At 51.7% G+C, this 27,213-nt stretch overlaps 1 protein-coding gene and 1 long non-coding RNA gene across 4 annotated transcripts; one reads left to right on the top strand and one right to left on the bottom strand.

Annotated features, from left to right (window-relative positions):
- Nucleotides 1-75: 75 nt before the first annotated feature.
- Nucleotides 76-25,875, bottom strand: NELFA (negative elongation factor complex member A). Of its 3 annotated transcripts, none has more exons than XM_074351906.1 (11): nucleotides 24,825-25,875; nucleotides 6,530-6,701; nucleotides 5,171-5,332; nucleotides 3,895-3,984; nucleotides 2,950-3,080; nucleotides 2,789-2,858; nucleotides 2,454-2,545; nucleotides 1,712-1,823; nucleotides 998-1,275; nucleotides 812-911; nucleotides 76-706 (listed from the first exon to the last, which is right to left on the bottom strand). In XM_074351906.1, the coding sequence occupies exons 1-11, from the start codon at nucleotides 25,032-25,034 to the stop codon at nucleotides 522-524; spliced, it is 1,602 nt and encodes a 533-aa protein (XP_074208007.1). In that variant the 5' UTR covers nucleotides 25,035-25,875; the 3' UTR covers nucleotides 76-521. The 3 variants fall into 3 exon arrangements, with proteins under 3 accessions (XP_074208007.1, XP_074208013.1, XP_074208020.1); XM_074351912.1 differs by having other exon boundaries at nucleotides 2,454-2,542; nucleotides 24,825-25,709; XM_074351919.1 differs by lacking the exon at nucleotides 24,825-25,875 and adding an exon at nucleotides 24,411-24,687.
- On the top strand, nucleotides 3,074-4,965 carry LOC141574774 (uncharacterized). The gene is made up of 2 exons (XR_012501882.1): nucleotides 3,074-4,145; nucleotides 4,393-4,965. It is a non-coding gene; the product is annotated as an uncharacterized LOC141574774 (long non-coding RNA).
- Nucleotides 25,876-27,213: the final 1,338 nt, after the last annotated feature.

Below are 27,213 nucleotides of genomic sequence, written 5' to 3'. Positions count from 1 at the left end.
GGCTGGCCCCTCCCCCAGCGCCGACCCCCCCGAGCAGAGCGGAGGGTGAGCTGGCCAGAAACACAGCTCTGGTGCTTTCTTTAGAAAAGCTGAACTTTAATTACTCAGTTTTTACAGTGGAAACAAGTACCCAAGGCCTGGTCTTAAATGCGCACGTCCGTACGAGAGGCACGAGACTGCGGGCGGGGAGCGCAGCCTGGCGTCCCTGGCGCCGCCCCCACCTGTCCTCAGCCACGCTGGGCGCCACCCACGGCGCCTCATGAGGCAGGGGCTGCACGAGCAAGGAAGAGCCCTCCCTCAAGGCCAGTGGAATTTAAGAAGAAAATTAAAAAAAGAAGTCGAACTGTCAGAGCTGTCCCTAAGATTAGGAAATTACAGCTTTCTGGGCTAAGTTTGACATTCAAAAATGTAATATTGAATCCAAAAAAGTGTCTTAAATCACACAAAAGGGAGCCCATACTAAAACTTAGAAAACAAGTCCGAACCCCGAGACAGGGCCTGCAGCGCGGGCGGCCGCGGCCTCAGGACACGTTGGCCATGGGCTTGTACTTCTTGAAGCGCGTCCACTGGCCCGTGGCGTAGTTCATCTCGAAGACGGTGTCCACCAGCATGGTGGTGCTGCCCTGGCCGTCCGACTTGGGCAGGTCCTCTGTGTGCTCGCTCAGCTTGATCTGGATCACGTCGCCCTGCTCCTGGCAGGGATTCTCTGCAGGGGAAGAGGCTGCTGGGCGGAAAGGGTTGGGGGCCAACCCCCGACCCCTCACCGGAGGACCCGCAGCCCCAAGCCCACCAGGCTGGCCACCAGACCCACCTCGGGAGCCGGCCATGAAGCCCAAGATGAGGGCCTTCTCGGGCCGCGTGACCTTATTGGCTGTCTTGAACATCTCCTGCGCGGCAAACATCTGCTCCCTCTGCAGTGGGAAGAGGGTGTGGGTGCCCGGGCCCCGCTGCAGTGCTGGGGGGCCAGGCCATGTGCCCCCCCGCCGCCTACACCTACCGTGAGTGACAGGTTCTTCTTGGGCTGCTGCTGGGCGGGGGGCTGGGCCTGGGGGGCCACCATGGCCACCGGAGGTGTCTGGGCGGCGGGGGTGACAGCTGGGGGCGTGGTGGGTGTCAGGGGCGAGGTGGGCGCAGTGGGTGTGGGTGCAGCAGGGCTCGGGCCGCTGTTGTACAAGGGCGCCCTCTGCTTGAACTGCGCGGGCAGCGCCGGGCTCGCAGCGCTGGGCTCCTCAGGCGGCCGGCTGGCCTGCAGGCTGGCTTCCCGGGAAGATGGGGCTGCAAGCGGAGTGAGGCCTGGTGAGGGGCCGGGGGGCAGGGACCCCGCCCTGGGCTCTGCGCCCAGCCTGCGGCTCCTAGAGATGTGGACGGGGTCTGCTCCGCTGCCCGCTGACCCCGTGCCACCCCAGAACCCAAATGCTGCCCGGCTTCTGTGACCCTGCACTTCCCGGAGGGTAGGGAGATTGTAGGGGTGGGCCCTGGCCCCAGGAAGGGAAAAGCAGGGGAGAACTTTGGGTTCGTTTCTTCAAGTTCACGCCGGCCAGGAGGGTCTTGGGTCTCCGGCCGGCTCCACTGAAGGAGAGGGACGAGGGACAGAGATGTCCTGACCCCCAAGGAAGCACCACATGGGCAAGTCCTGGGGAGATGCTGCTCCTTCCTGGCGAGCAGGGGTCACCCAGACCACGGAACACCGCCCGCGTGCGGCGCCCCTCACCTGGCGGGGCCTCGGAGCTGGGGGCATAGGACGAGGCCGGGACGACACTGGGCGTGGCGGGTAGGTAGCTCGTGGAGGGCAGCGCAGGCTCATTGTTCAAAGACCCGAGTTTCTGGAAGAAAGAGTCTGTGGTTCCTCCCAGAAGAGGCCGGGGGCTCAGCACGTGCTTCCCCCAGACACTGGGCGGGTGGCTCTTCCATGGCCTCAGTGCCTCACCCCACTGGAGGGGCCCCAGCCCTGGAGCAGGACAAGGACACTGCTGTCCCCAGGGTTGGGGAGGGGACCTCTCTGGGCCCCACACTGGGCAGTGTGGGACCCCAAGTGTCCAACCCTGGCCCCCGGCCTGGAGCTGCTGCAGCAGAGGGGCAGGGGCCAGACGGTTCCCATTTGGTGAAGGAGCCTCTCGAACAGCTGTCTGAGGAAAGGAGAAAGCTCGACCGTGTCTTCCCTTCCAGGAAAGCACACGATACAGGATGCGAGAAAACAGCTCTGCAAGAGGAAGAGTCACCTGCTGCCCAGAGACGGGCCTTCCCAGGCCACCTGCAGCCACGCCTCCACAAGGCGCACATTCGCCGTGCCCGGCGGCCCGGCCTCCCCACCAGCAGAGGCCTCTGAGCGGGGACACCGCCAAGGAGCCCCCCGCACAAGATCTGCGCAAACACGTGTGCACACGCACCCTCCAGCAGCCACAACGCGAACAGGAGGGACCCCGCTCCGGCTGCTGGAGGCGCTGAAGTCCTACCTGAGTGGATACCAGGCCGGCTGCATAGTCGGGGGTGGCGTTCTCGATGACCGTCTCCTCCTTGGCCGGCTTTTCTGCCACTTCTGCGTCTGCTGAGAAATCGGAGCCCTCAGTGGCCCGGCCACCATCCTGGCCCCAGCTCAGAGCAGGTCACCCGGGGGCACGCAGTCTCCAGGCGAAGCCGGCAACGAGCCCCCAGGGAAGGGCCGTGCGCGGGGCTGACTCTCTCCAGCCAGAGATGAGGGAGACACAGGCCTCCACGAGCAGAGGAAGCGGGGCCCCTGGGCAGCCAGCGCCCCCTCCGCAGACCTTGCCCGGAGGCCCCGCACACGCACCCAGCGTCTTCCTCCTCCTCTTCGCCTCCCGGCCGGCACCAACCATATCCAGCTCAGAAATGTCAAGAAGCTGCCAACACAGACAGAAGGCCACCCTCAGCCACAGCGAAGGCGTGCTGGACCGGTCCTGGGGGCCACAGAAGCCAGAGGGGCATGCTCACCTTCACGCCCCTCTCCTTCCGCAGGGGCGTCCTGGAAGGCGGGATGGGAGTCCGGTTCCCGGTGGGGCTGAAGACACTGGGCGCGGTGGGGCTCCGGAAGGGCGCCTGCTTCGGGATGCCTTTGAGCGGGGCTGCAAAGAGGACGGTGGCTGTCAGGGCTTCAGACACTGTGACCAGCAGAGATGGCCCAGGGCGAGCTGCCCTAGGGGAGGACCACAGGGACCGCTCATCTGCCAACTCCACAGCCCCCGCCCAGGGCTCCCATGGACAGACTGCATCTCAGGGCAGGGGCAGGTGGCACCCCCGGGACGCCTGTGACCAAGGGCCTGTCCTGTCCCCCTCCCATGAACTTGGACACCAAGCTGGCCTGCCCAGAAGGGCAAGGCTTGGAAATCAATGATGCCACAGCCAAAACGTGGCATTTTCAAAGACACTGAACAAAGGCCACCTCTGCAGCCATCAACCCAATACATGGACTCCATCAGCTCTGACAACTGTGGGTGCTACTCCTTTCCTGTGCCTCTTGGTGAATGGACCTGTTACAGGCTGGACAGCCAGAACTACCCACCCTCCGTCCCCACGCCTGATCCCCATCTCCCACAGAGGACGCAGAGACCGCACCCGGCCAGTGACCCGAGCTGCATGGCAGCCCGCGCCCGCCGGCTGCTGAAGACGTGTGAGAAACCAAAACAGGCGTCTCCCTCTGCTGTCCTTCCTTGTCTCGTGGGTTCACATGCAACCTTCCAGATCCTACATGGAAAAGCTTCTGAAACTAACCCCGAGCTCGCCCCTCGTTCCACACTCACAGGCCCGAAAGCACCCTCAGGCCTGTCGCCACCAGATCCCAACCCTAGAGGACTCTGCTGACGAGGGAAGAGTGTCTTTAGGGCAGACACACGAGGCAGCCGGGGCTGGCAGGCAGGGGTGGTGGGGGCGCGGCCTTACTCGTGGTGTCCATCTTCCGGAGCAGCCCCCGGCCCTTGGCGTGGAAGGGTACCCCCGCGCTCCTCTTCAGCTGCTGGGCAGTCTCGGTGGCTGCAAGGACAAGGGTGGCGGGTCAGCGCTCAGCTGCATGGCACCACGGAGCGAGCCCGCCTCAGTCTGATTACAAGGAAGGCCGAAGTGCGAGTGTTCGAGCATAAACACGGGTCTGCCCCCTCACGAAGCGTCATCTGTCGGCTGAGAAACCCAACAGGGTACGTACAACTACGTTCTCCACCTTCTGTAAGTACAGCCGCTAAGGCCGCACCTCCCAGGGGATGGCGGGCAAGCTGGGCACAGGAGGAGGCACAGCCAGGCCGGGGTCTGGGAGGGGCCTCCCCTCTCCCCAGGCAGCTGCAGGGAGGCCTTGTGGGGACCTGGGCGAGGGCCCGAGGCGGGCGAAGGTTCCTGGTGAAGTGTCCTCACTGGTGGTCCTCGCTAACTGAGCATTTCTCTTCACAGAAGCATAAAGACAAGGGGTTTTCCTGACACAGCTCAGGGAGGACCAGAGCCCCGCGCCCAGCACCAGGTTCTGCTGCCAGAGGGTGCGTGGAAGGGTCTGAGGCCCAGGCTGCATGCTGCCAGCTCCACAAAGCCACACAGCAGTGCTGACCCGGACACTGTCCATCTGCAGCCAAGGGTCATGATGCCTGCTGTGTTTCATCTGGATTCTTTGAAAACCGGGCATTAAGATCAGTATCATAACTATTTACAAAAGAAGTTTTGCTGCCACCGGCCAGAGGAATCAACTTCCTTGCCTTCTTCCCAGCAAGTATCCCTGCACAGACACATTACAGGGCACCGTCCGAGAAAACATCACGTGAAATGACCCAGCATCTTTAGGGTCAAACTGAGACCGTGTACAACTGAAGGGGTGAGGAGCTCCGGAGTGAGGCCCAGCCTGTGGGAAGTCCCTCCCAGGCTGCCAGTCTCATCGCCAGTGTGACACAACCGGTACAGAGGTCACTTTTGTATCAAAGATTATAAATACCGTAACCTGGAAATTGGGAAGTTTCTAAAGCAGATTTTTAAACACACAGTTTAGCCCGGCGTCAATAAATTTCAAATAAAAGAAACAGCAACTACGTAGGATTCTGTCTTTAAAAGACAGTTTAGGTACCAAAAACCTAGAGGAAATTAAACAACTGCAGACATAAGACAAAAGCACAGTTTGCTGGGCAGTCGGCGCTCCCCAGTCCGCGGGCCCCTGGCGGAGCGGCCCGGCAGGACAGGCACTCACACTTCTGCAGGAGCTCCGCCCTCAGCGTGGCGCTCTTCGGCTTCCTCTTCAGCTGGAAGTGCTTCACTGGGGGGGTGAGGGGCCCCGCGAGGGTCGTCAGGGCGTTCTTGTTCAGGTACTGGCACTCCAGCGGGAGCATGGCCGACGCCTCACACTCGCTCACTGCTCGTTCAAGAACCAACATGTTAGGGGGGTGTCCCTGCCTGGGCCTCGGCTCTCACCGCTGATGCTAAGAGGACCCAAAATGCAGCTTCCTGTGTACAGTCTTGGAGCTGCTGCTTTGATTGCAACGCAGAAAACAGGGGTCCACAAACTGTCTGCCATCACTCAGCCATCAAGGCCACTGACCTGGGCAAGGATGGAAGGGGCCCATCGGAATCCCCAGGGAGCTTTTAAAGGCAGAGGTGCCTGGGCCCCACCCCAGACTTGCTGGGCGGGAAGGCTGGGGCCGCAGGTTCCCATCAGTACAGCTATTTCTGGAGGGCGTTTCAGGCACCCCAAGAGCAAGCGGCGGGAAGGGAAGGTCTGCGGCCAGCACGGTTTCTCCCCCGCAGTCGTCCCTGCTGCCCAGGTTGGTTAATGGGCTGACCCGGAGGGGAGGGGAAGCACAGATCAGCCCCAACCCTGCCCTTCCTGCCCCAAGAGGACCAACCTCCCACCTAAGAGATGACACCCAGGTGGGCGTGGACCTGTCTGGACCCTCGTCAAGGTAATCATCAGCACAGAGACATCTTGGGTTTGCTCTGGAAGAATCTATGTAGTTCGTGGGCAGTTACAAAGCAAGTGAAAATCCACAGAGTAGAGTGAGTTCTTGTGGTTGAGAAGAAGCTTCAGAAGCGACAGGGGGGTGGGGGTGGCCCCGCAGGGCAGCTTCCATCTTTAAGGGCTGCCAATTCCAGTCTCCAAACCAGGAGAAGAGCAGTCCTTCTCAACTCTGTCCTCTCAGACCACCTGCAGGCGTCTGCTAAGTGGGCTTCCAGTTCACGTCCTAAACAAGGGGCCTACTGCTACTTCCAACACACGTCTACTCTGCGCCAGGGCGTGTCCCAGCGCCCGTGTCCTCGTGGGGCTGCGTGCGGAGAGGGGGCGTGTGAACATGAAACGAAGTCAGTGATCCATGAGACAAAGGAAGTGCAGTGAGGGGGCAGCTGGGGGCAGCTGCTTTTTGCAGATCGGCAACAACCCAGACAGCAGCAGCGGGCGCAGGGGAGACGTGTGCACACAGTCAGCGTTTCAGGAACCACAGCGCACCACACAGTACACACATAGCCCCTCAAAGTCACATCCGTTAGAGAAAAGGTGCTCTAAAGGAAGGCGTGTCTCCCCCGTCCCAGCATAAACCAAGCACATGCAACCTACCCTTTTCTCTAAGTTCTCCTAAAATATCCTGAACGTTGGGATTCTGCTCTTCAAGATCAAGGTTCAGCGATCCGGTGTCAGGAAAGGACTTCAGAATGTCAGCTACCATGAGAACCCAGGGGTCCGAATCCAGGGTGGCAAGCTGGATGATCTCCGTGAGGGCGCCCTTCATCTGCCGAGAGGGAGGTGACAGTCCTGGGCGCCTAGCCCCCACCGCCACCCGGAGCCCCACGTGCACTCTGGGCGGCACCAGCCCGGGGCTGAGCAGGGCCTCTGAGCACCTTTGCTTTTCAACTGCCCCCATACCCGGCCCCACCCCCGGAGGAACCTACCCCAGGGCCACCCCACATCCCCAGGCTGCCACAGTCTCTTCCGGGTTGCAGCGCCATCTACATCCAGTGCCCCGACCTGGGCCCATGGCTCGCCCTCCCCTGGAGCGGTTGTCTCTCCCCACTGCCCCCACCCGGCTCCCAGCAGCACACAGCCTCCGGTGGGCGGACACTGGAGGAAACTGGTCTCGCTCTGGCCCCTCCGAGAGCCACCAGTGCCCCTTAGGAAGCCTGCTGAGGGGGCCAATGGGGTGTGGAGAGGTGGGCCCGGTCGTATGGGGGGCCCCGAGGAGGCAGGTGGCCCCAGCATACTCAGCAGAGCAGAGGCTGCAGGCGTGCAGGGCAGGGACCATCTCTCACGCCACGGCCAGAATTTAAGATGAAGGCGACGCCCCGTGTGGCCGAGGCCAGGAAAACTGGGGAGGGGGTGCGGAAAACAGGAAAACTGCCTGGCGGCTCCTCAGAGAGACAAGCACCGATCGATCACCACACAGCCCAGCAGCCCAGGCCGAGGTGCTGACCCGGGGGACAGAGACACACGCCCCCCAGGCCTCGTGGGTGAAGGGCTGCATTCAGCAGAGCCGAAGAGCAGAGGCAGCCAGCTCCATCGTCTGCTGGATGGACAGACAGAGCGCTGCTCACTACCCTGCGGAGCAGCGCCTGGGACAGGCGGCAGCACTGGCACCCGTGACAATGCGGAGGAGCTGCCAGCACAAAGTTCGGAAAGAAGCTGAACACCACAGAGCACGGCCGGGGGGGGGGGGAGGTCCCCGTACACATGCAATGTCCACCACAGAGAAATCCACAGACGTACAAAGGGGGATGGACGGTGGTCTCGGAGCTGGAGGCAGGGGGAGCAGGGAGTGACTGGCGAAAATGTCCCGGTATCAGATGGTGGCAATGATCGCACAGTATTGTAAACATACTAAAAACACAGAACTGTACACTTTAAAAGAATGAATCCTCTGTGAATATTTCAATCTGAAAAATTGTTATGAAGCCAAAAAATGTGGGGTCCCCGGAGCACCTGAGCCAAAGCCCACAGATGTCTCCACAGTTGGCATCAGCCTACGCTCCGCCTGGAACCAAAAGAACCCATCCTGGAGGCGGGAGTGCCCCTGCCCGGGCTGGGTGCCACGTCCCCAGGTGCCAGAAGCTGGATGCCCAGGAAGCACAGCCCAGCCGTCTCCAGAGGCAGCCTGGCAGCAGAGACAGGAACTGGGCAGGACAAGGACAGGCCTCTGTCCGAGGGGCAGTCCCTGTCACCTGGAACAGCTCTGGCCTCCTTGACACGAAGCATCTCCTCAGCCCAGGGGAGCCATGGTCCCAGAGGGACCGGCGGAGGAGCAGCCCAAGGGCCACACAGGACGAGCAGACAGACGCCTCCGCTGGGCACAGGACCCCTCTGACCAGGCACAGCGCCGTGAGGTTTTAAAACTCTCCAAAGCAAGGGGGAGCGATGAGTTCAAGATACAGCAGGACAACAGGAGGTGGCCCAAGCGACACAAGAGCCCAAACCTAGAAACAGACCTGAGACGTCACGAAACCTCTGAGAACACGTTACAGGGTGTGAGTGGACGACGAGCTGTGGTGCTTTCCACACCATCCAGAGGTCACTGCCCTCAGTTCACCTGCAAGTCTGGGGTGACCCCACTCAAAGCGGAGAAATGTTTCCTTCACAGAACTGGACCTGATTCTGCACTTTCTATGAGAAAATCAATAAACAAAAATAATAAGAAAAATGTAAAAGGTAAGAGGAAGATAGGTTTTACCAGACGTTAAAATGATAAATGCTGCATGATCAAGTATGTTCCTCCCGTCACTTTATCGCCAGGTAGACTTCAAGTGGACCAGACGTCAACCTGAGGCGTGAGGCCGTGCGGCTCTAGGAGAAACCACAGACAGCCTTCCTTCGTGGACTAAGGAGGCCTCTGTAGTTGTGACTCCAACCAAGGAGCCATAAGAGAGCAGAATCTGACTTCTGCTACTCAGGCACTTCTTGCCTGGAAAACCACACACAGTAAATGAGGGGAAACACACCTGCAACCCCTATCACGGGCGGCTAGCGCGACACGCAAATACAGACCTAGAGGCTGGTCCTACAGGGCAGGTTTAAACGTTTACCGTTACAAAAAAATGTCTTAAAACTCTTAAAACAGAAAGGCTACTCAGCCTCGTCTGCCTTAAGAGAAGTGCAGAGTAACCGCTCGCAATGCCAGCCACGGGCGTGCGTTCATGGCGGTGGCGCCGGGTCTCCCTGGGCTGCAGCACCCGGGACAGAGTCGTGAAGACGGCCAGGGAGCACGTGACTACACGCACGACTGGAACTCAAAACGGGCATCGCCTCCACTCAGTTTATTTTGGTGACACTCATCTCAATTTATAACGTATGTGCTGTCTGCCTGAGCAATTAGTACTTCCAAGAATTTATCCTCTGGTTACCTTGCACACCTGAGAGAATTCTCTGAAGCAAAAGGCAGGAAACAGCTCCACGCCCACCAGTGTAAACGGGAGCCCAGGTATAAAGCAGGCCCTGCCAGGCAGTGGCAGACACGGCGACCACACGTGCGCTGCGCACGAGCATCCCGAGGTGGCCTCACAGCTACGCCAACCTCTAGGCATGCATCCTACGGGCACCATGAGGGGCCAGGCCAAGTGAGGAGTGGGGGACACAGAGACAAACAAGACACAGGGCCTGGTCTCAGAAAAGCTCACGGGTGAGCACCAAATAAACTGAGAATTCACCTGTGTTCACAGAAACCTGCCGCCACAGGTTGAACTGTGCCAGTCGGAGGATGCTGGCGTCCTAGCCCAGGGCTCAGGCGCGCCCTCCTCTGCACAGACGGGGCACCCACGTGTGCCAACCCAGCACAACTCATGTCCTGGTCAAGAGGGAGATCCGGACAGAGACCACCGCATACGGGGGAAGACGCTGTGCGGACACGAGGAGCAGACGGCCGCGGCCCAGGCGACGCCCCACAGGCTACAGGTCAGCAGAAGCCACCCAGAGCCGGAAGACAGCACGCTTCTGTCATCCCAAGACACAGGCTCTAGAGTGCAGTGACCCCAGCAAACTACTACAACCACCACTGGACGACCCTTTACAGAAGTATTTAAGGGGAAAGAAAAGGAAGGGAAGGGGGTTAAAGACGAAAAAACCACTGTTATGAACTGAACGTCTGTGCCAAATTCATCCGCTGAACCCCTGATCTCTGGGAGGGGACCGGTCACAGGGCAGGGCCGTCCAGCGCAGACCAGCATCCTTACAGAAGAGCCCCCAAGGCTCCCTCCGCCGGAAGGCTGCAGCCAGGAAGGGCCTCCCCGGACCGCAGCCAGCCTGCCCAGAGGAACGGTGCGTCCCGGACGTCCCCTCAACCACAACCGCAAGAAAGTGAAAGTCTGCTGTTTAATCACCAGGTCTCCAGTGTTTTTGTGATGGCAGCTCATAGACCGGGACAGCCGCCTTCATGTTAAAGACAGTGCCTCAGCCGCGCCCCCGTGCTAAGCTTCTACCACGTCTCTGGGGGAGACAGCTGCAGAGCAAGGAAGGGGTTTCCAGTGCTCGCCAACACCGCACGCACACACACACACGGCACCGCACACACACACCCTACACACGCACCCCCCCATGCCTCACACACGACACCGCACACACACCCCACGCACGCACGCACCCCCCACGCCTCACACACACAGCACTGCACCCCCCCCCACATGCACGCACACCCCCCACACGCATGCACACACACAGCACCGCACACCCATGAGGAAAGAAGAGCCAGCTTGCATTCAGGTGCACGGCTGAGGGCCCCGGGCTCAGAACTCAGAGAAAAACAAGCTCCCAGTCCAACAGCACTAACCAGCGAGTCCTCCTGACGTGTCAGAGACCCACCTGCGCACAGGGAACCAAGGTGAAGAGAAACCAGAGAAGCATAGCTAATGACTACTTAGACAAAACTTCAAAAGCACAAACTATAAACTGAAAAATGTACTGCTCTGTATTAAGACGCATTTTTTTGTTCAGCGAAGGGCAAATGGAAAATTTAACAGGCGGGTAACAAAATGGCAGATACAACCCATAATGTTCAAAACCAGCAGTGCTTAATACCAAAATATACAAAGAGCCCCCACAAATCAACAAGAGGACAGCCACCCCAATAAGAGACAAGCAGATGCTATTAACAGGCAGCGTACATAGGGGGAATTTGAGAAGGCAAGGACAAAGTGACCGATGTCCCAGAGGAGCCAGAAAAACCCAAAGGAACACAAGCTGGCACCTTCCAAGCACCTGATATGCAAAAACAGCAAAGTGGGCAAAGCCAAGTGCTGGCTGGGGCAGGGGAGACGGCGCAGGTGCTCAGGCCCTGCGTGTGGGAGTGTGGCCACCACTTAAGCACATAGTCTATGACCCAACTATCCCACCTCGGGCAAAGATTCCAAATAAATGTTCACAGTGATTTGTGCATAAGCAGCTCTGTGTCACAGCGCTACTGTGGGGGCCGAGCGGGAGGCAGCCTGCCACCCAGCACGGGAGAGTGATGGGGATGGGGACAGTGCCCGTGGGCCCCTCGGTCTCCGTCTCGCTTTTTATCAACAACCGTTTACCAACATTCAAAACATTCTTAGTCAGCAGGTCTTACAAAAACAAGTCATAGACCTCCGTTTTCCAACCCCAAGATTGCACCCACAACAGCAACATGGGTTAACATGTTTTGTTAAAACTGATCAAGGTGCAAGACGATAAAACTTGTATCACTTAAAAATATATGCCCCCGGTGGGGAGGGTACAGCTCAGCAGTAGAGCGTGTGCCTGGTGTGCATGAGGTCCTGGGTTCAGTCCCCAGCACCGCCATTAAAAAAACAAGTAAATAAATAAATAAACAAACCAGATTACCCCGCCCCCCAAATAATATATACACCCCCCCCCCCCCAGTCTGAGCGACCCTAACCAGAAAGACTCAGGACGACAGGACAGGCCAGAAGTGGCGCCGACAGTCACCACGGGCACGGACTCTGGGACCTACTAGAGCGCCCGGCGCCCACAACCACCACGGGCGCCGACTCTGGGACCTACTAGAATGTTTTCAACTAACAAGACTATTGTCAAACGTTATCCAGAACACCTGGGACCTCCGTGCTCCTGGTGGGAAAGCAGGGTGGTGCCGGCCCCACAGAAAGCAGCCCTGCAGTTTCTTACAGGTAAACACATGCCTAGCACGGGCCTGGCCATCCCTCTCCCAGGTGTCTCCTCCGGAGAAACAGAAACAACGGTGCGCACAAGGACATGTCCACTCCGTGAACACGTCCAGACAGAGCAGCGTCACTCAGCAGTAAGCTGCGAGCTACTGATAAACAGAACACACGGGTGAGCCTCAACATGAGGATGCTGAGCGAAAAAAGCCAGACCAAAAAAGCACTCTTTTTCTAAAAAAAAAAAACCCTGATACCTTCTTCAGTTTTTTAAACTGTGATTCGATTAATATTCTGGAAAATGCCAATTAATGTGTGGTGACAGAAAGCACATCAGTGATCACCTTAGGGCAGGGAGAGGGCCAGGAGGGGCGGACCACAAAGAGGCAGGCAGAGATTTAGGCTGTGAGCCCTTTGCTATCTTCATCGTAACGGTTTTACAGGCGTGTACATGTCACACTGCGCACTTCACATGTGTGTAGTTTGAGACAACAGGCTTATGAAAAATGCTCACTATCACTGATACAGAAATGCAAATCAGAACTACAATGAGGCATCAGCTCATACAGGTCAGAATGGCCATTATTAAAAAGTCCACAAGCCATAAATGCTAGAGAGGCTGTGGAGAAAAGGGAGCCCTCCTGCACTGCTGGTGGGAATGCAGTTTGGTGCAGCCGTTATGGAAAACAGTATGGAGATTCCTCAAAAAACTAAAAATAGACTTACCCTATGATCCACCAATCCCACTTCTGGGTATGTATCTGGAGGGAACTCTAATGTGAAAAGATACATGCACCCCAGTGTTCACAGCAGCACTATTTACAACAGCCACCACCTGGAAACAACCCAAATGTCCACTGACAGATGACTGGATAAAGAAGATGTGGTATATTAATACAACGGAATACTACTCAGCCATAAAAAAGAATAAAATAATGCCATTTGCAGCAGTATTCTTACTTCATTAAGTATGATAATCTCTAGCCCCATCCCAGTGAAGTAAGTCAGACAGAGAAAGACAAATACCACATACCACTTATATGTGGAATATTTTTTAAAAGACACAAATGAACTTACTTACAAAACAAAAACAGACTCACAGACATAGACAACAAACCTACTGTTACCAGGGGGTAAAGTGGGATGGGAAGGGACAAATTGGGAGTTTGAGATTAGCAGATACAAACTACCATACACAAAATAAATATATAACAAGTTTCTACTGTACAGCACAGGGAACTATATTCAGTATCTTGCAGCAACCTATAACGAAAAAGAGTATGAGACTGAAACATGATGCTGTACACCAGAAATTAAGGCAACACTGTAAACTGACTATACTTCAATTAAAAAAAAGACATTTTTAAAATAAATATGGGTAGTTTATGTCAATTATACTTAATGTGAAAAAGAGCCCCTAAAAACAATATGTATCTTTGAAGGACACGTACCAAAGACACGCCAGAGACACGGAGGACGGGGACGATCCCACCCACGGGGAAAGCGGAGCGGGATGCAGGAGAGCAAGAGGCCAGGAGACAAGAGAGACCCCACAGAGACATCAGCGAGTAAGTTTAACAACAGGAGAAGGAAGGTAAAGAGTCAGACACTGCCCAGACTGTCACAAGGCGAGGAAGGGAGTCTCGAGAAAGCACCCCGGAGGCTGCACAGAAAGCAGCGGGAAGCCTCACTCGCCTGACCGGAGATTCGGAGAGAAAGGGAACAAAAACCGGGGCAAAGGCAATGTGTGAGGACATAATTGTTAAGAACGAGTAGATGAGAGATCATCATAATTTCAGGAAGCCCAACGAATTTTGTAGGATAAGTTAAAAAAAAATTTTCTTCACCAAAACATGTCATAGGAAACCGCAGAACTAGAATGAAGCCAGTCGCAGGCCAGTGGGCCTGGGGCCACCAGCGGCAATCCTCTGGAGTGACACCAGGTTACTCTCAGTGACGACAGTCGCACACCACAGGCACCTGACCACAGAAAGGAAACAGCTGAGGGACAGTGGTGTTTAGGTGAAATTTCAATGAAGCAGCCAGTCTATTATAAAAGGTCAGTGTGAGAACTGTCACCTGGACCTGGGACAGTTTCCTTGCAAGCAACAACAATGAGAGAGGCGGATGTCACGTGGACACTCTTATTGGATCCTCTGCACCTGGGCTGGAAATTGAGCCTACTTCTCTGTTTGTGTCTAAGTGTCTTAGAGCCTCCAAGCAAAAGTGGGAGGTTTCATTCCTACTGACGTGATTTCAAACAGCAAAGTTTCTGAGAGCCTGTGATTTTAGACAACAGAGTTCTCAGTGGGTAAGACAGCCACGTGATTAAAAGGCATTTATGACATGACGACCCACAATCGCGCTGTGCCCTTGGGAGAAACACTTTCCTGTTCGCTTGGCAGCTGGCCTCATTACCTGTTTGTTACTCAGGGTGATAAATACATAGCTATCCCGGTCACTGACTACTGGAGTCCCTAAGCTCTCCCATGGCAGTCTCACAGGTGGGTAATTTTACAAGCCACACAACTATCTCACAGTCACCCCTAACACCTCCTTTGGCAGCAGTGTCAAGGCCTTGGACCAGAGGGGTCACTGGTTTTACTCAGTAGCGGCATTTATTATTTTCTCAAAGCCCTTTCAAATAGAGCTGAAACATCAAAGTCAGCATCTGCATCTCACAACACTGTAGTTGTTACTCCCGATGTGACTCTTCCTTCCATAACCAAATGACACATTCTTAGAGAGCAAGGCTCTAAACCACCTCTGGTCCCGCACTGGACAGACCGCACTTCAGCTGTCCCGGGGCTCAGACTTGCTGGTGCAGATCCTCAGACTGTTTGGATTCCATCATCACGTGAGCCAATTCCTTTTAACGGAAACCAGTATCTCTTTCTCTGTACATACATGGCGTTTTTAGGTACATACCAGGTACACACACACGTCCTACTGGTTGTTTGTGCGGAAAGCTCTGTGTCACACAGTGTGGAACTTGTACAGCCCAGCCATCTAGTCCCCTGTACCCATGCTCCTACGTAAAAAAAATTGATCTGCAGAATAATATCCCCTAAGGTACCAGACCTGTAAACAACTGATGAAAGATACCGAAGACCGCTAGGCAGCCCGCTAGGCAAATCGGGATGTCCTGGGGAGTTTTTAATTATCAAAAATACACATAAAAATTCTTTTCAGAAAAGCGCAGTATCCAGAGTGACCCAGTCTTTTTGCATTCTAGCTAAGTAAGTTCTTTATTATAATTTCTTGTAATATGGGTAAAATCCAAGAACTACACATTTTGAAAAAAATCAATGAAAGAAAGCTGGTATACTTATGTCCGTGCTGGACAAGAACAGACAAGATGTTACCAGCTACAGAGCCGTCCGTATAAAGGTCCATGGCTCAGTCCCCAAGTCAGCAGCAACAACTCTAAACTTGCACACGCCTCAGAATGTATAAAGCAAAGTTGACTAAACTGTAAGGCCTGGACAAACCCATAATCTTAACACAGGTAAACATACACCTTCTCACTAGTTGATAAAATTTATGTTTTTTACATCATTAAGAACATAGTAGATCTCTACAACATGATTTAACAAATTTGACCTAATGAACATATACTAGGCAATGGATCACAAAACCAGAGAATAAACATTTTCTCAAGCTCACTTGCAATGTTTACAAAATCTGACCATGTATTTTGCCATTAAGCAAATCTTAAATTTCCAATGGCTTAAATAATATAGACTATATTCTCTGACAAACACTCAATCCAGCTAGAAATCACTAGAAAAACATAACTTAAACCTCTCCCCCTCCAATGTATGGGAAGAAACATTCCTAGATTACAAAATGGATCAGTGAAGAAATCATCACAGTAATTACAAAATATTGTGACCTGGTAATCATAATACTATCAAAATGTGTAGGATGCAACTAAAGTTGTGACTGAAAAAGAATACCTAGGACTTAATACGTATATTTTAGGGAAAAAAAGGCTGCAAAACAAGGTGAACGTCCATCATAGGAGATTACAAAAACAAAATAAACACAAAAAAATAGAAGGAAGAAAATAATTAAAGCACAAAAATCAGTAAGAGAACAAACACGTAACAGAATATCAACAAATTCAAAAGCTGGTACTTTGAAAGACTGACAATCATCTGGTGAGATAAAACAGAGAAAAAAAAAATGAAAAAGGGAACATCATAACATGTACTTCTAATACCAAAAAAGGTAAGAGGATGTTATTATCTACTCACTGCTAATAAGTTTGAAGTTTTAGTAGAAACAGCCAAATCACTAAAAAAAATACGTAATACCAAAATTTCACTTAAGAACATAAAACCAAACATCAATATTCAAAAATACACCCACAGAGAAAACCCAGGTCCCCCACACGGCTTCATTACTAAGTTCCAATTCCATTATTAAACAAGCTTTCCAAAGAGGAAAACAGAGGATACACTACCACACCTTTTATAAGGGTCGTATAAATTCAATAACCAATATGTAACAAAGACAGTCTGGGAAAGTAAAATTAGAGGTTAATCTCATCCATGACCATAGATATAAAATTCATACACAGAAGTATCAGGACAACATAATCCCACAATATAAAGTGACCAAGTTAGGTTTACTTCAGGAAAGCCAGGTTGCTTTACAATGAATGCTATTCTGTAAATGTGGTAAACAATGTGTCAATAGATATTTTAAGCATTTAATAAAATACAGTATTCATTCATGTTCACATCTACCATGATTACCACCAGAAAACTGGGTCTGCCTCTTGTTGGTGTCGAGCCAAAAGACACAACCAATTTAGAGTAATGATGGCAAAGATGTTCAGAGAACTCAAGAGAAGTATAGATGCACAGAGTGAAGTCTTTAGCAAGAGAGTTGGAAAATGTAAAGAATACCCAAACAGAGTTGAAGAATAAAATCACTGAAATGAGTAACACACTAGAAAGAATCAAGAATAGATTAAACAAGGCAGAAGATCAGCTCACTGGGCTAGAAGACAGATTGGTGGAAATTACTGCAGAACAGAAAAAAGGATGAAAAGAAATGAAAACAATTTAAGAGAACTCTGGAACAACATGAAGCACACTAATATTTGCATTATAAGGGTCTCATAAAGAGGAGAGAGAGAGAAAGGACCTGAGAAAATCTGGGGGGAGATGACCACTGAAAACCCCCCCAACTTGGGAAAGGAAACAGTCACCCAAGTCCAGGAAACGCAGAGAGTTCCACACAGGATCAGCCAAAAGAAACACACCGAGGCACACAATAATCAACTTACAAAAATTAAGGATAAGGAGAAAATATTAAAATCAGCAAGAAAAAAGCAACAAATAACATACAAGGATCCCACTCCTGGGCACATATCCAGAGGGAACTCTAATTCGAAAAGACACATGCACCCTAATGTTCACAGCAGCACTATTTACAATAGCCAAGACATGGAAACAAACTATATGTCCATCAACAGATTACTGAATAAAGAATTCGTAGTATATTTATACAATGGACTACTACTCAGCCATAAAAAATAAAATGCCATTTGCAGCAACGTGGATGGACTAGAGATCATTGTTCCTAAGTGAAGTCAGCCAGAAAGAGAAAGAAAAATACCCTATGATATCACTCATATGTGGAATCTAAAAAGAAAAAAAGAGGACACTAATGAACTCATCTACAAAACAGAAACACACCCATGGACATAGTAAACAATCTTATGATTACCAGGGGAAAGGCGGTGGGAAGGGATAAATTTGGGAGTTTGAGATTTGCAAATGTTAGCCATTATATATAAAAATAGATTAAAAAAAATTTCTGTAAAACACAGGGAACTATATCCAATATCTTTCAATAACCTTTAATGAAAAAGAATATGAAAACAAGTGTATGTATGTATATGCATGACTGGGACATTGTGCTGAACACCAGAAACTGACAGACTGTGTCTGACTATATTTCAATAAAAAAACTAACAAACAAACATACAAGGGAACGCCCATAAGGTTATCAGCTGATTTTTCAGCAGAAACTCTACAGGTCAGAAGGGAGTGGCACGATATATTTGAAGTGATGAAAGGGAAAAACTTACAACCAAGAACACTATCCAGCAAGGCTCTCATTCAGACTTGATGGAGGAATCAAAAGTTTGAAAGATAAACAAAGCTACAAGAATTCAGCACCACCAAACCAGGTTTACAACAAATGTTAAAGGAACTTCTCCAGTCATCAAACCATGAAAAGAGAACAAAAAGGGAAAAAAAAAAAAAAGATTGCTTTGGCAGTTCTGGGTCGTTTATGGTTCCACAGGAATTTTTGGAACTGTTTGCTCTAGTTCTGGGACGAATGTCGTGAGCAGTTTCACAGGGGGTGCACTGCTTTGGGCAGTGTGGGCACTTTGCTAATGTTGATTCTTCCAATCCAAGAGCACAGGATGTCTTTCCATTTCTTTGTATCATCTTCAATTTCCTGCAATTGTGTTTTATAGTTTTCAGAGTATAGGTAACCTACTTGGTTAAGTTTATTTCTAGGTATTTTGTTGTTTTTGATGTAATGGAAATGTTTATGTCAGTTATAAATTTCTGGTTTTTGAAGTGCAAAAAAAGTGAATAAAGGCCGCAGATGGCAAAATATCCTTTTTCGTGGGTGAGTTATATTCCATTGTGTATATGTGCTACATCTTCTTTACCCAATCATCTACTGATGTGCACTTAGGATGCTTCCATATCCTGGTAATTATAAATAATGCTGTTGTTAATAGCAGAGTGTATGTATCTTTCCGAGTTAATGTTTTTGTCTTTCTTGGATATATGCCCAGGAGTGGAGTTGCTGGGCCATATGGTGGTTCTATTTTTAGTTTTTTGAGAAACCTCCATATTGTTTTCCATAGTGGCTGCACCAATTTTCATTCCCACCACCAGTGTACAAGGCTTCCCTTTTCTCCACATCCTTGCCGACATTTGTTATTTGTGTTCTTTTTGATGATGGCCATTCTGACAGGTTTGAGATGACGTCTCACTGTGATTTTGATTTGAATTTCTGATATAAGTGATGTTGAGCAACTTTTCATGTTCCCGTTGGCCATCTGCATTTCTTCTTTTGGAAAAATGTCTGTTCAGTTCTTCTGCCCATATTTTAAATGGGTTGGTTTTTTGTTTGCTTTTTAATTGAAGTGCAGTTGATTTACAATGTTGTGTTTGCTTACGACGTACAGCATGGATGGACCTGGAGGGCATTATGCTTAGTGAAATAAGTCAGACAGAGAAAGACAAACACTGTAAGATATCACTTACATGTGGAGTCTAAAAAAATACAACAAACCAGTGAACATAACAGAAGAGAAAAGGACTCACAGATGCAGAGAAGGAGCGAGTGGTGCCCAGTGGGGAGAGGGAGGGGGAGGGGCAAGATGGAGGCGGAGCACTAAGAGGCACAAACTACCAGGTGTGAAATAAGCTGCCAGGGTGTACGCACAACGTGGGGAATACGGCCAACAGGGCGTAGTCGGTATAAATGGAGTATAGCCTTTAAAAAAAAAACCACAACCCAGCCAAAGAGCAGAAGGAGGAAGAATTTATTATTACTCGCAACAAGTAAAGAGAAGACCAGGAATCCTTCCTAAAAGCAGTGTCCCCTGGAACAGCAAAACTGGGAAGCTTTTAAGCTAAGGGTACATGCATATTCAGAAAGTGGCTTGACTGGTCGCCAGAGTCCCAGCTTTAATAGATTAAAGTAACCAGGGTCAACACCATCATCCCACCCTCCACCTGTGTGCGTGTTGGCGGGGGGGGGGGGCTCATTTCTTGCAGAACTCAAAGGCGTGTATCAGATTAGGTGTATCCCTTGAGGAGCAACCAGAACTCTGTTTCATCGCTGAACTATTGGTGCTTCACTGCTTTTCCTTTTTTTCTGCATCCCTCACTTCCCTTAAGATCATTAATTACTGAGCCCCGTTCAAGGGCAAGCACCGTGGCCAGGCTTAGACCACAACGGTGCCCCTTATGTCAAGAAAGCCATGCTTGGCTCTCTTTCTCCAGGGACCCCCTACCCTATCTGCTTACACAATGGCTATATCCAAGAACAAAAGCAAACACACACACACACACACACACACACACACACACACCCAAAAGAGCCCCATTACAGCAAAGGTCGGCAAGGACGTGAGGGACCGGGGCCGCGGCGAGGGCGTGAGGGACCGGGGCACTCAGAAGCCACTGGTGTAAAGAGCAGAAACGCTGCGGCCGCTGAGGAAAGTAGTTCGGGAGCCCCTGAAGTGGTAGCCGCACGGCCACTGCAGACCCAAGTAGCCCTCCTAGGTACACACCTGAGAACTGAAAATGCACGCTAATAAAAGCCTGCCGTGAATCTTCACAGCAGCGCTACTTACAATGGCCAAAAAGTGGAATCAACACAAATGGCCACCAAATGATGAATAACTGATGAATGAAATGTGGTGTATCAATAAAACAATTAGCGGTCACAAAAAAGGTACAAGTATTGACACAAACTACATGGATGACCTTTAAAAATATCATGCTAAGTGAAAGAAGCCAGTCAGAAAAGACCACATAGTGTATGATTCCATTCACATGAGATGTCCAGAACAGGCAAATTCACAGACACAGAAAGATTAGGCCTTGGGGGGGAGGGGGGATAGGGACAGGAATGCTAACCCAGAGTTTATTCTGGGGCTGATGAAAATGTCCTAAAGTCAACTAGGAAGATGGCTGTACAACTGTGTAAGAACCACTGAATTTTCATTTTAAATGGGCAGATTGTACGACATGTGAATTACACCTCAATAGAGCTGTTTAAAAACTTCATTCACTATTAAACCAGACAATACTCTGGAGGGTCCTGCTGAGTAAGGTTAGGCAAGACAAAGAAAAGCAATTGGAAAGTAAAACAAAATAGTTACCTACACAGAAAAATTAAGGAGTCTACAGGAAGATTATTGCAATTGGTAAGACTTCAGTACAGATGTCATTCACAAACTCATCTAAAAACAAAATTTTAAAAGACACCACTTACAACAGATTGAAAAAATAAAAATTATCTAAGAATATATCTAACAGAAGACAGAAGGACTCAATGGAGAAAATCATAAAACCCTACAACAAATATTAAAGATTTAAATAGAGAGATATGCCAATATTCCCAATTTGTAAGATTCAACATTAAGATGATTTCACCCCAGAATGAAGTGTAAATTCAACTCAGTCTTTTTTTTAATTGGTGATGTGATTTTGCTTTTATTTTTTTAAACTTCAAAAAATGTTATTGAAGAATAGTTGATTTATAGTGTTGTCTCTGGTGTACAGCATGATGATTCAGTTATAGATACACATATATAATTCCTCTTCACATTCTTTCCCATCACAAGTTACTACAAGATCTTGAATATAGTTCCCTGCGCTATACAGTAGGAACTTGTTGTTTATCTATATTATATATAGTAGTTTCTATCTGCTAATCACAAACTTCCAATTTATCCCTCCCCATCCCTTTTCCCTTTTGATAACTGTAAGTTTGTTTTCCATGTCTCTGTTTTGTAAGTTCATTTGCATCTTTTCTTCTTAGATTCCACATATAAGTGATGTGACTTTGACTTACTTCACTTCACTTAGCATGACGATCTTACTTTACTTAGTAGGACGATCTATGGTTAATTCATTTTGCTGCAAATGGCATTATTCTTTTTTTTTAATCACTGAGTAGTATTCCACTGTATGAATATACCACAACTTCTTTATCCAGTCATCTGTTGATGGACATTTAGGTGCTTCCATGTCTTGACTATTGTACACATTGCTGCTTTGAACACTGGGGTGCATGTGTCTTTTCGAATTAGTTTTCTCTAGATATCTGCCCAGGAGTGCGATTGCTGGATCATACGAAGAGTCTACTTTTAGTTTTTTCAGGAATTTCCATATGGGTTTCCATAGTGGCTGCACCAAACTACAGTCCCACCAGCAGTGTAGGAGGGTTCCCTTTTCTCCACAGCTTCTTTAGCATTTATTGTTTGCAGACTTTTCAATGACGGCCATTCTGACTGGTGTGAGCTGATACCTCATTGTACTTTTGATTTGCATTTCTCTGACAGTCAGCAAAACTGAGTATCTTTTCATGGGCCTACTGGCCACCTGTATGTCTTCACTGGAGAAATGTCTGTTTAGGTCTTCCGCCCATTTTTCATTTGGTTTTGTTGTTGTTGTTGTTACTGTGTTGTATAATATATTCCGGAAATTAAGCCCCTGTCTGTCACATCATTTGCAAATATTTTCTCCCATTCTGTAGGTTCTTTTTGTTTTGTTTATAGTTTCCGTTGCTGTGCAAAACCTTGTAAGCTTAATTAGGTCCCATTTGTTTATTTTTGCTTTTATTTTTATTGCCTGGGTAGACTGCCCTAGGAGAACACTGCTAAGATTTATGTCAGAGAATGTTTTGCCTGTGTTTTCTTCTAGGAGATTTATGATGCCTTGTCTTATGTTTAAGTCTAAGCCATTTTGAGTTGATTTCTGTGTATGGAGTGAGGGAGTGTCCTAGCTTCACTGATTTACACACGGCCGTCCAGCTTTCTCAGCACCACTTGCTGAAGAGATTGTCTTTTTCCATTGTATGTTCTTGCCTCCTTTGTCAAAGGTCAACTGACCATAGGTATGTGGGTTTAACTCAGGCCCCCTTTTTTTTTTTTTGAGGGGAACATAATTAAGTTTATTTATTTATTTTTAGAGGAGGTACTGGGGACTGAACCCAGGACCTCGTGTGAGCTAAGCATGCGCTCTACCACTGAGCTATGCCCTTCCCCCTCAACTCAGTCTTAAAGCCCCAAATAGTTCTATGTACATACATAGCTGAAAAGTGAAAATAAAGTACGGAGGCGCAAACGGCCAGGAATGGGCCAAGAAGATGCTCCTGAAGAATAAAAGCTGGAGGGTCTGCCCTCTTCGCTGTTACAACTTGCTACCTGTGAAGTAGCAGCAGTTAGCAAGTTACCAGTGATACACAAATAGCTGAAAGGCACAGAGCAGAGCCGAGAAACAGACACACACTAGAAATAACAATGCAGATCAATGGGAAAAGACATCTGTTTCAATAAATGGTTCTGGACTAATTAGACATTCATACAGAAAATAATAAAATTGGACTCCCAGCTTCACATAATTATCACTTTTGCGTAGACTGAAGACTCAGTAATAAAAATTTTTTTTCATTTCAGCTTACTTTTATTTCCTCATATAAATGGGTACAGCAGGAGATGTGATTAAAAAAAACCAAAAACCCTAACAATTTCTTCACAAGGCTGGGACAAGTGAGCACCCACAGCTGGGCGGGTGCCTCAGTCCCTTTTTCCAGTCTTTTTCCATCACTTTTTCTTATTTAAAGTTTTGGCCATGAACTTGGGACAAATACGGTTAATAAACAGGTTATTTGAGAGACAAACTTCCATCTACCCCATGCCAGATTCTCAGAGAGCTCTGTGCAGGTAAGAGGCAAAACTGTGCCCCTGTGACACACACAGGGAGTCCCCCCACCCCTCAAGCAGGGAAGCACATCCTAAACCAGACAAAATCGGCCCCACCCATAGGGGAAGACCAGAGGTGTACGCCTGTCTAGTTACAGCTAAGTTTCTGTGCATCCAGAGTCCGTGCAGAAAACTTAAGTCAAGCCACACCTGGAAGACATCTGCAACATATATAACTGAGAAGGGACTGCTAATCAACAACAAAAAATTCTGCAAAGCAATGGGGGAACAAAAGAGAATGGGGGAAAAATTTGAACAGACAATTCACAAAAAAGATCAAATAATAAACACAGGAAAGATGCTCAACCACGCGCATACTCAGAGTGGAAGACTTCAGCAGTGAAAACTAAAACCTCAGGGGCTGCAACTTGGATGACGCTGTCAAGGAAGGTGTCAACCGAAGACAACAGACACACCCACATCACTCACACGAAACACGACACGATACACAACATTAAATTCAAATCACGCAAAGCCAAACTGTTCTACTGAAAAATGCATACACACAACCGGTAAGTTATACAGAACGGCAGAGAAACGAACACCTCCCAAAGTGAGGGAGGGGCTGCGATGAGGAGGGGGAGGCGTTTTGTTCCACTTCTTGATCTGCATGGGAATCGCAGACGCCGGTGGCTCTGCTATTTTATTCGTCACACCGACAAACGTGCACGTTTGTACACGTTACCGACGGGAAGCAACTACAAACTGAAAAAATGTAACAGTAAACTGCAATGGTAGGCGGGTACCGTTTAAGCAAGCGTGGTGCCTCAACATTTAAAAAACACTTCGTTTATTTTGCGTGAAAAGCGATATAACTTACCGATCAGGAGAAAAACAGAAAACGGACCTCACGTGCCCACGGATTAGAAAGATGCAGAAACGCGCGTGGAAAGAAGCCTTTTAGAACACAGGGCGCCACCCCGGAGGGCACGAGTCCGCGGAAAACCGCGATCCCAGGCCGCGCCGAGCCGGACACAGCGACCGCGCAGCCCCGGGACCGCCAGCCCGCCCTCCGCGCCCCCGCACGGCCCGCCCGCCGCACGGGTGCCGGGGCCCGCGACTCCGCGCCTCCTCGGGAACGCCGGCGGGGGGAGGGCGAGGGCCGGGGGGCCCGAGCGTGGGGGAGGGGCGGGGGAGGGGAGGGCCGGGGCCGGGGCCTCGGGGCGCAGGGAGGCGCGGCCCCCAGTGGCAGGCCGGCCCCGCGCCCGCTCCGCCGCCCGCCCGCCCGCCTCACCTCGTCCACCGTGCGGCGCGGGAGGTGCAGCGTCCCGAGCAGCAGCTTGAGCTTCACGGCCGACGAGAGGCCGTGGAAGCAGAGGCGGATGTTGTCGATGACGGCGGCCGTGAGCAGGGACGCGATGCTGGGCGGCGCCCACAGCTCGTCCGTGGCCCCCAACTTGTTGTGCAGCCACAGGCCCGTGTCGCTTTCCCGCATGGACGCCATCTTGGGGGGGGGAAAGCCGGGCGCCGCCGAGCCGGCATCTTATGGAGACACCTACGCGCCTGCGGTGAGGACCTCCAACATGGCGGCGCCGGCCGGGCGCGCCGCGGTGACGTCACAGGAGGGGGCGGGGCCTCGGAGAGGCGCTTCGCAGGACGCCGAGGAAGGCCCGCCGGCCGCCGTAATGTAAAATGGCGGCGCCCATGGCCAGCTCTCGAGGACCACGGAAGATGACGTCATCAGAGGGCTGGGCGCGGCGGCTTGGGGTTCGCGCTTGAAGTCGCCAGTGGAGCGAGATGGTGCTCGCTCGGTCGACTGTCTCCTGGGTGTGCTTTCCCCTTCAGGCTCGATGAGGATGGGAGCCCGCCAGCGCCGGCTGCCACGGGACGGGCGCCTGGGAGCGGCCGGACCGCTGCCCGGTGGGGGCAGTGGCCGGGCTCTTGCGCGCCCTCCTCGCGGCGTCCGGGGCTGAGCAGCAGGCAGGGTCCGGTCGGCTTGCGCTCCGCTGAGTCCCAGAGGCGCAGGCCTTCCCGCCCGCGCCGCCAGGAGCGAGGTGGTCGGAGTCGACAGACAGGGAAATCTTTACCGGAGAGCCGGGTGGGGTCCAGCCTTCGTCCGCTCCCTCAGCGGTCCAGGCGCCCGGCACTGTTCCAGGTGCTGGGGACACGGCGGGGTCCCCACCCTCGCCCTCGCGGGGTCGGCGGTCAGAGGGAGTGGGCAGGCGGGCGGCGCGGTGCTCGCGGTGCGGCTCGCGCCGGGCGGGGCACGGAGGTGGGAGTGCAGGCTCGCGGTGCACATCATGCGTGGAGGCACTCGGGCGAGCCTCGCAAAGCTGGCCAGCCTCTCTGGTCCCCAGTGCCGCTGCTTTTGCCGTTTGCCAGGCCGCTGTCCCAACGGACTGACTGTGCCTGTAGCTGCTCCGCGTCCTCGGGGTCCGCTGCGGACGGCCTTCCTGCGGCCTGTGCCTGACAGCCGCACCTACCTTTCCCGGGGCCCAAAGCGGAGGTGAGCCGTCAGGCACCCCTTGGAAGGAAGTGAGCCCTGCTTTAGGGGGTTCTTACCACCCACAGGCTCCAGCCAGCCTCGGGCATAACCAAGGAAGGCACAGAAGCTGAGAGCCTCTCTGCCTAGAGGGGGTCCTCCCGCCCTGGCCAACCAACCCCCTTTTCCCCACCAGGCCAGCTTCCTTGCCTGCCTCTAGCAGTGTCTGTTCTGGTGCCCAGAGTCAGGGCTGGGCCTCTCCTGGGCCAGGACAGCAAGCTTAGAGGTGCCCCTGAGTACGGACTTGTTCATCACGGCATGGCCAGGGCCCCTGCGGGAGGGGACACTGCAGCTGTTTGAAGAGGCTGCATACAGTGAGCAGGAGGAAGGGTGACTGCACAGGGAGCAAGTCAGAGGCTCAGGAGGGGCCGCCAGCCCCAGCCTCCTGGTTCCTCACCTCCCTGCCATGTATCCCTTACCTCTGCCCCGCCACGGTCACAGCCTGGACCTCATCATCTCCGGGAAGAGTCCCTGTGTCTAAAGCTCCTCTTCAGACCTCACCCCCTGCCCATCAGGACCACAGGCTCCATCCTTTCCGCCTCTTTGAGACCACTGAGGGGAGAGGGTCAGGAAGCACCCACTGCCTCACCCTTCTCTGTGCACCTGGTCCTTGCAGAGGTCAGCCACCCAGACCCTTCAGATCAAGGCCTGCTCTCCTCACTGGGGCGAGGCCCAGCTCTGGTTTTATTTTACTTGAGTCAGTTTTTCTTCCTTCCACCACCCATCCCTTGGCTCACTTCTCTCCCCCAGCACCCCACCCCCTGCTATAACGTGCTGAGGATGTGTCCTGATGGGTGCGTCCTTGACAGAGTAGAGTGTTGTTACGAGTATGTGGGTGTCTTCACTGGACAGAGATCTTGCACCACATGGTAGCTTTCCATTCCCCTGGGAGGAGACCCTCACATGCTCCTAGTTGCCACCCCCTACAGACATCTACAAAGAGGACCCTCATTCCAGTCCGTCTAGAACTAGAGGGGTCTGGGTCTGGGAGGTGTGTGCCCCAGAGGAGGGGTGTTGGCCAAAGGGCACCCAGGTAGAGTTACAGAGGGCTGCCAGAAGGTTCTCTAGGGAACTGCACGAGTTACCGTCCCAGGGCTGTGTGCTGGGGCCAAATTACCAGGCTTGCAAGAGCCAGTTGTTC

This window comes from Camelus bactrianus, chromosome 2 (genome assembly GCF_048773025.1).
Source record: "Camelus bactrianus isolate YW-2024 breed Bactrian camel chromosome 2, ASM4877302v1, whole genome shotgun sequence".
Taxonomy (NCBI): domain Eukaryota; kingdom Metazoa; phylum Chordata; class Mammalia; order Artiodactyla; family Camelidae; genus Camelus; species Camelus bactrianus.
This window is presented reverse-complemented; position numbering and strand designations above follow the sequence as displayed.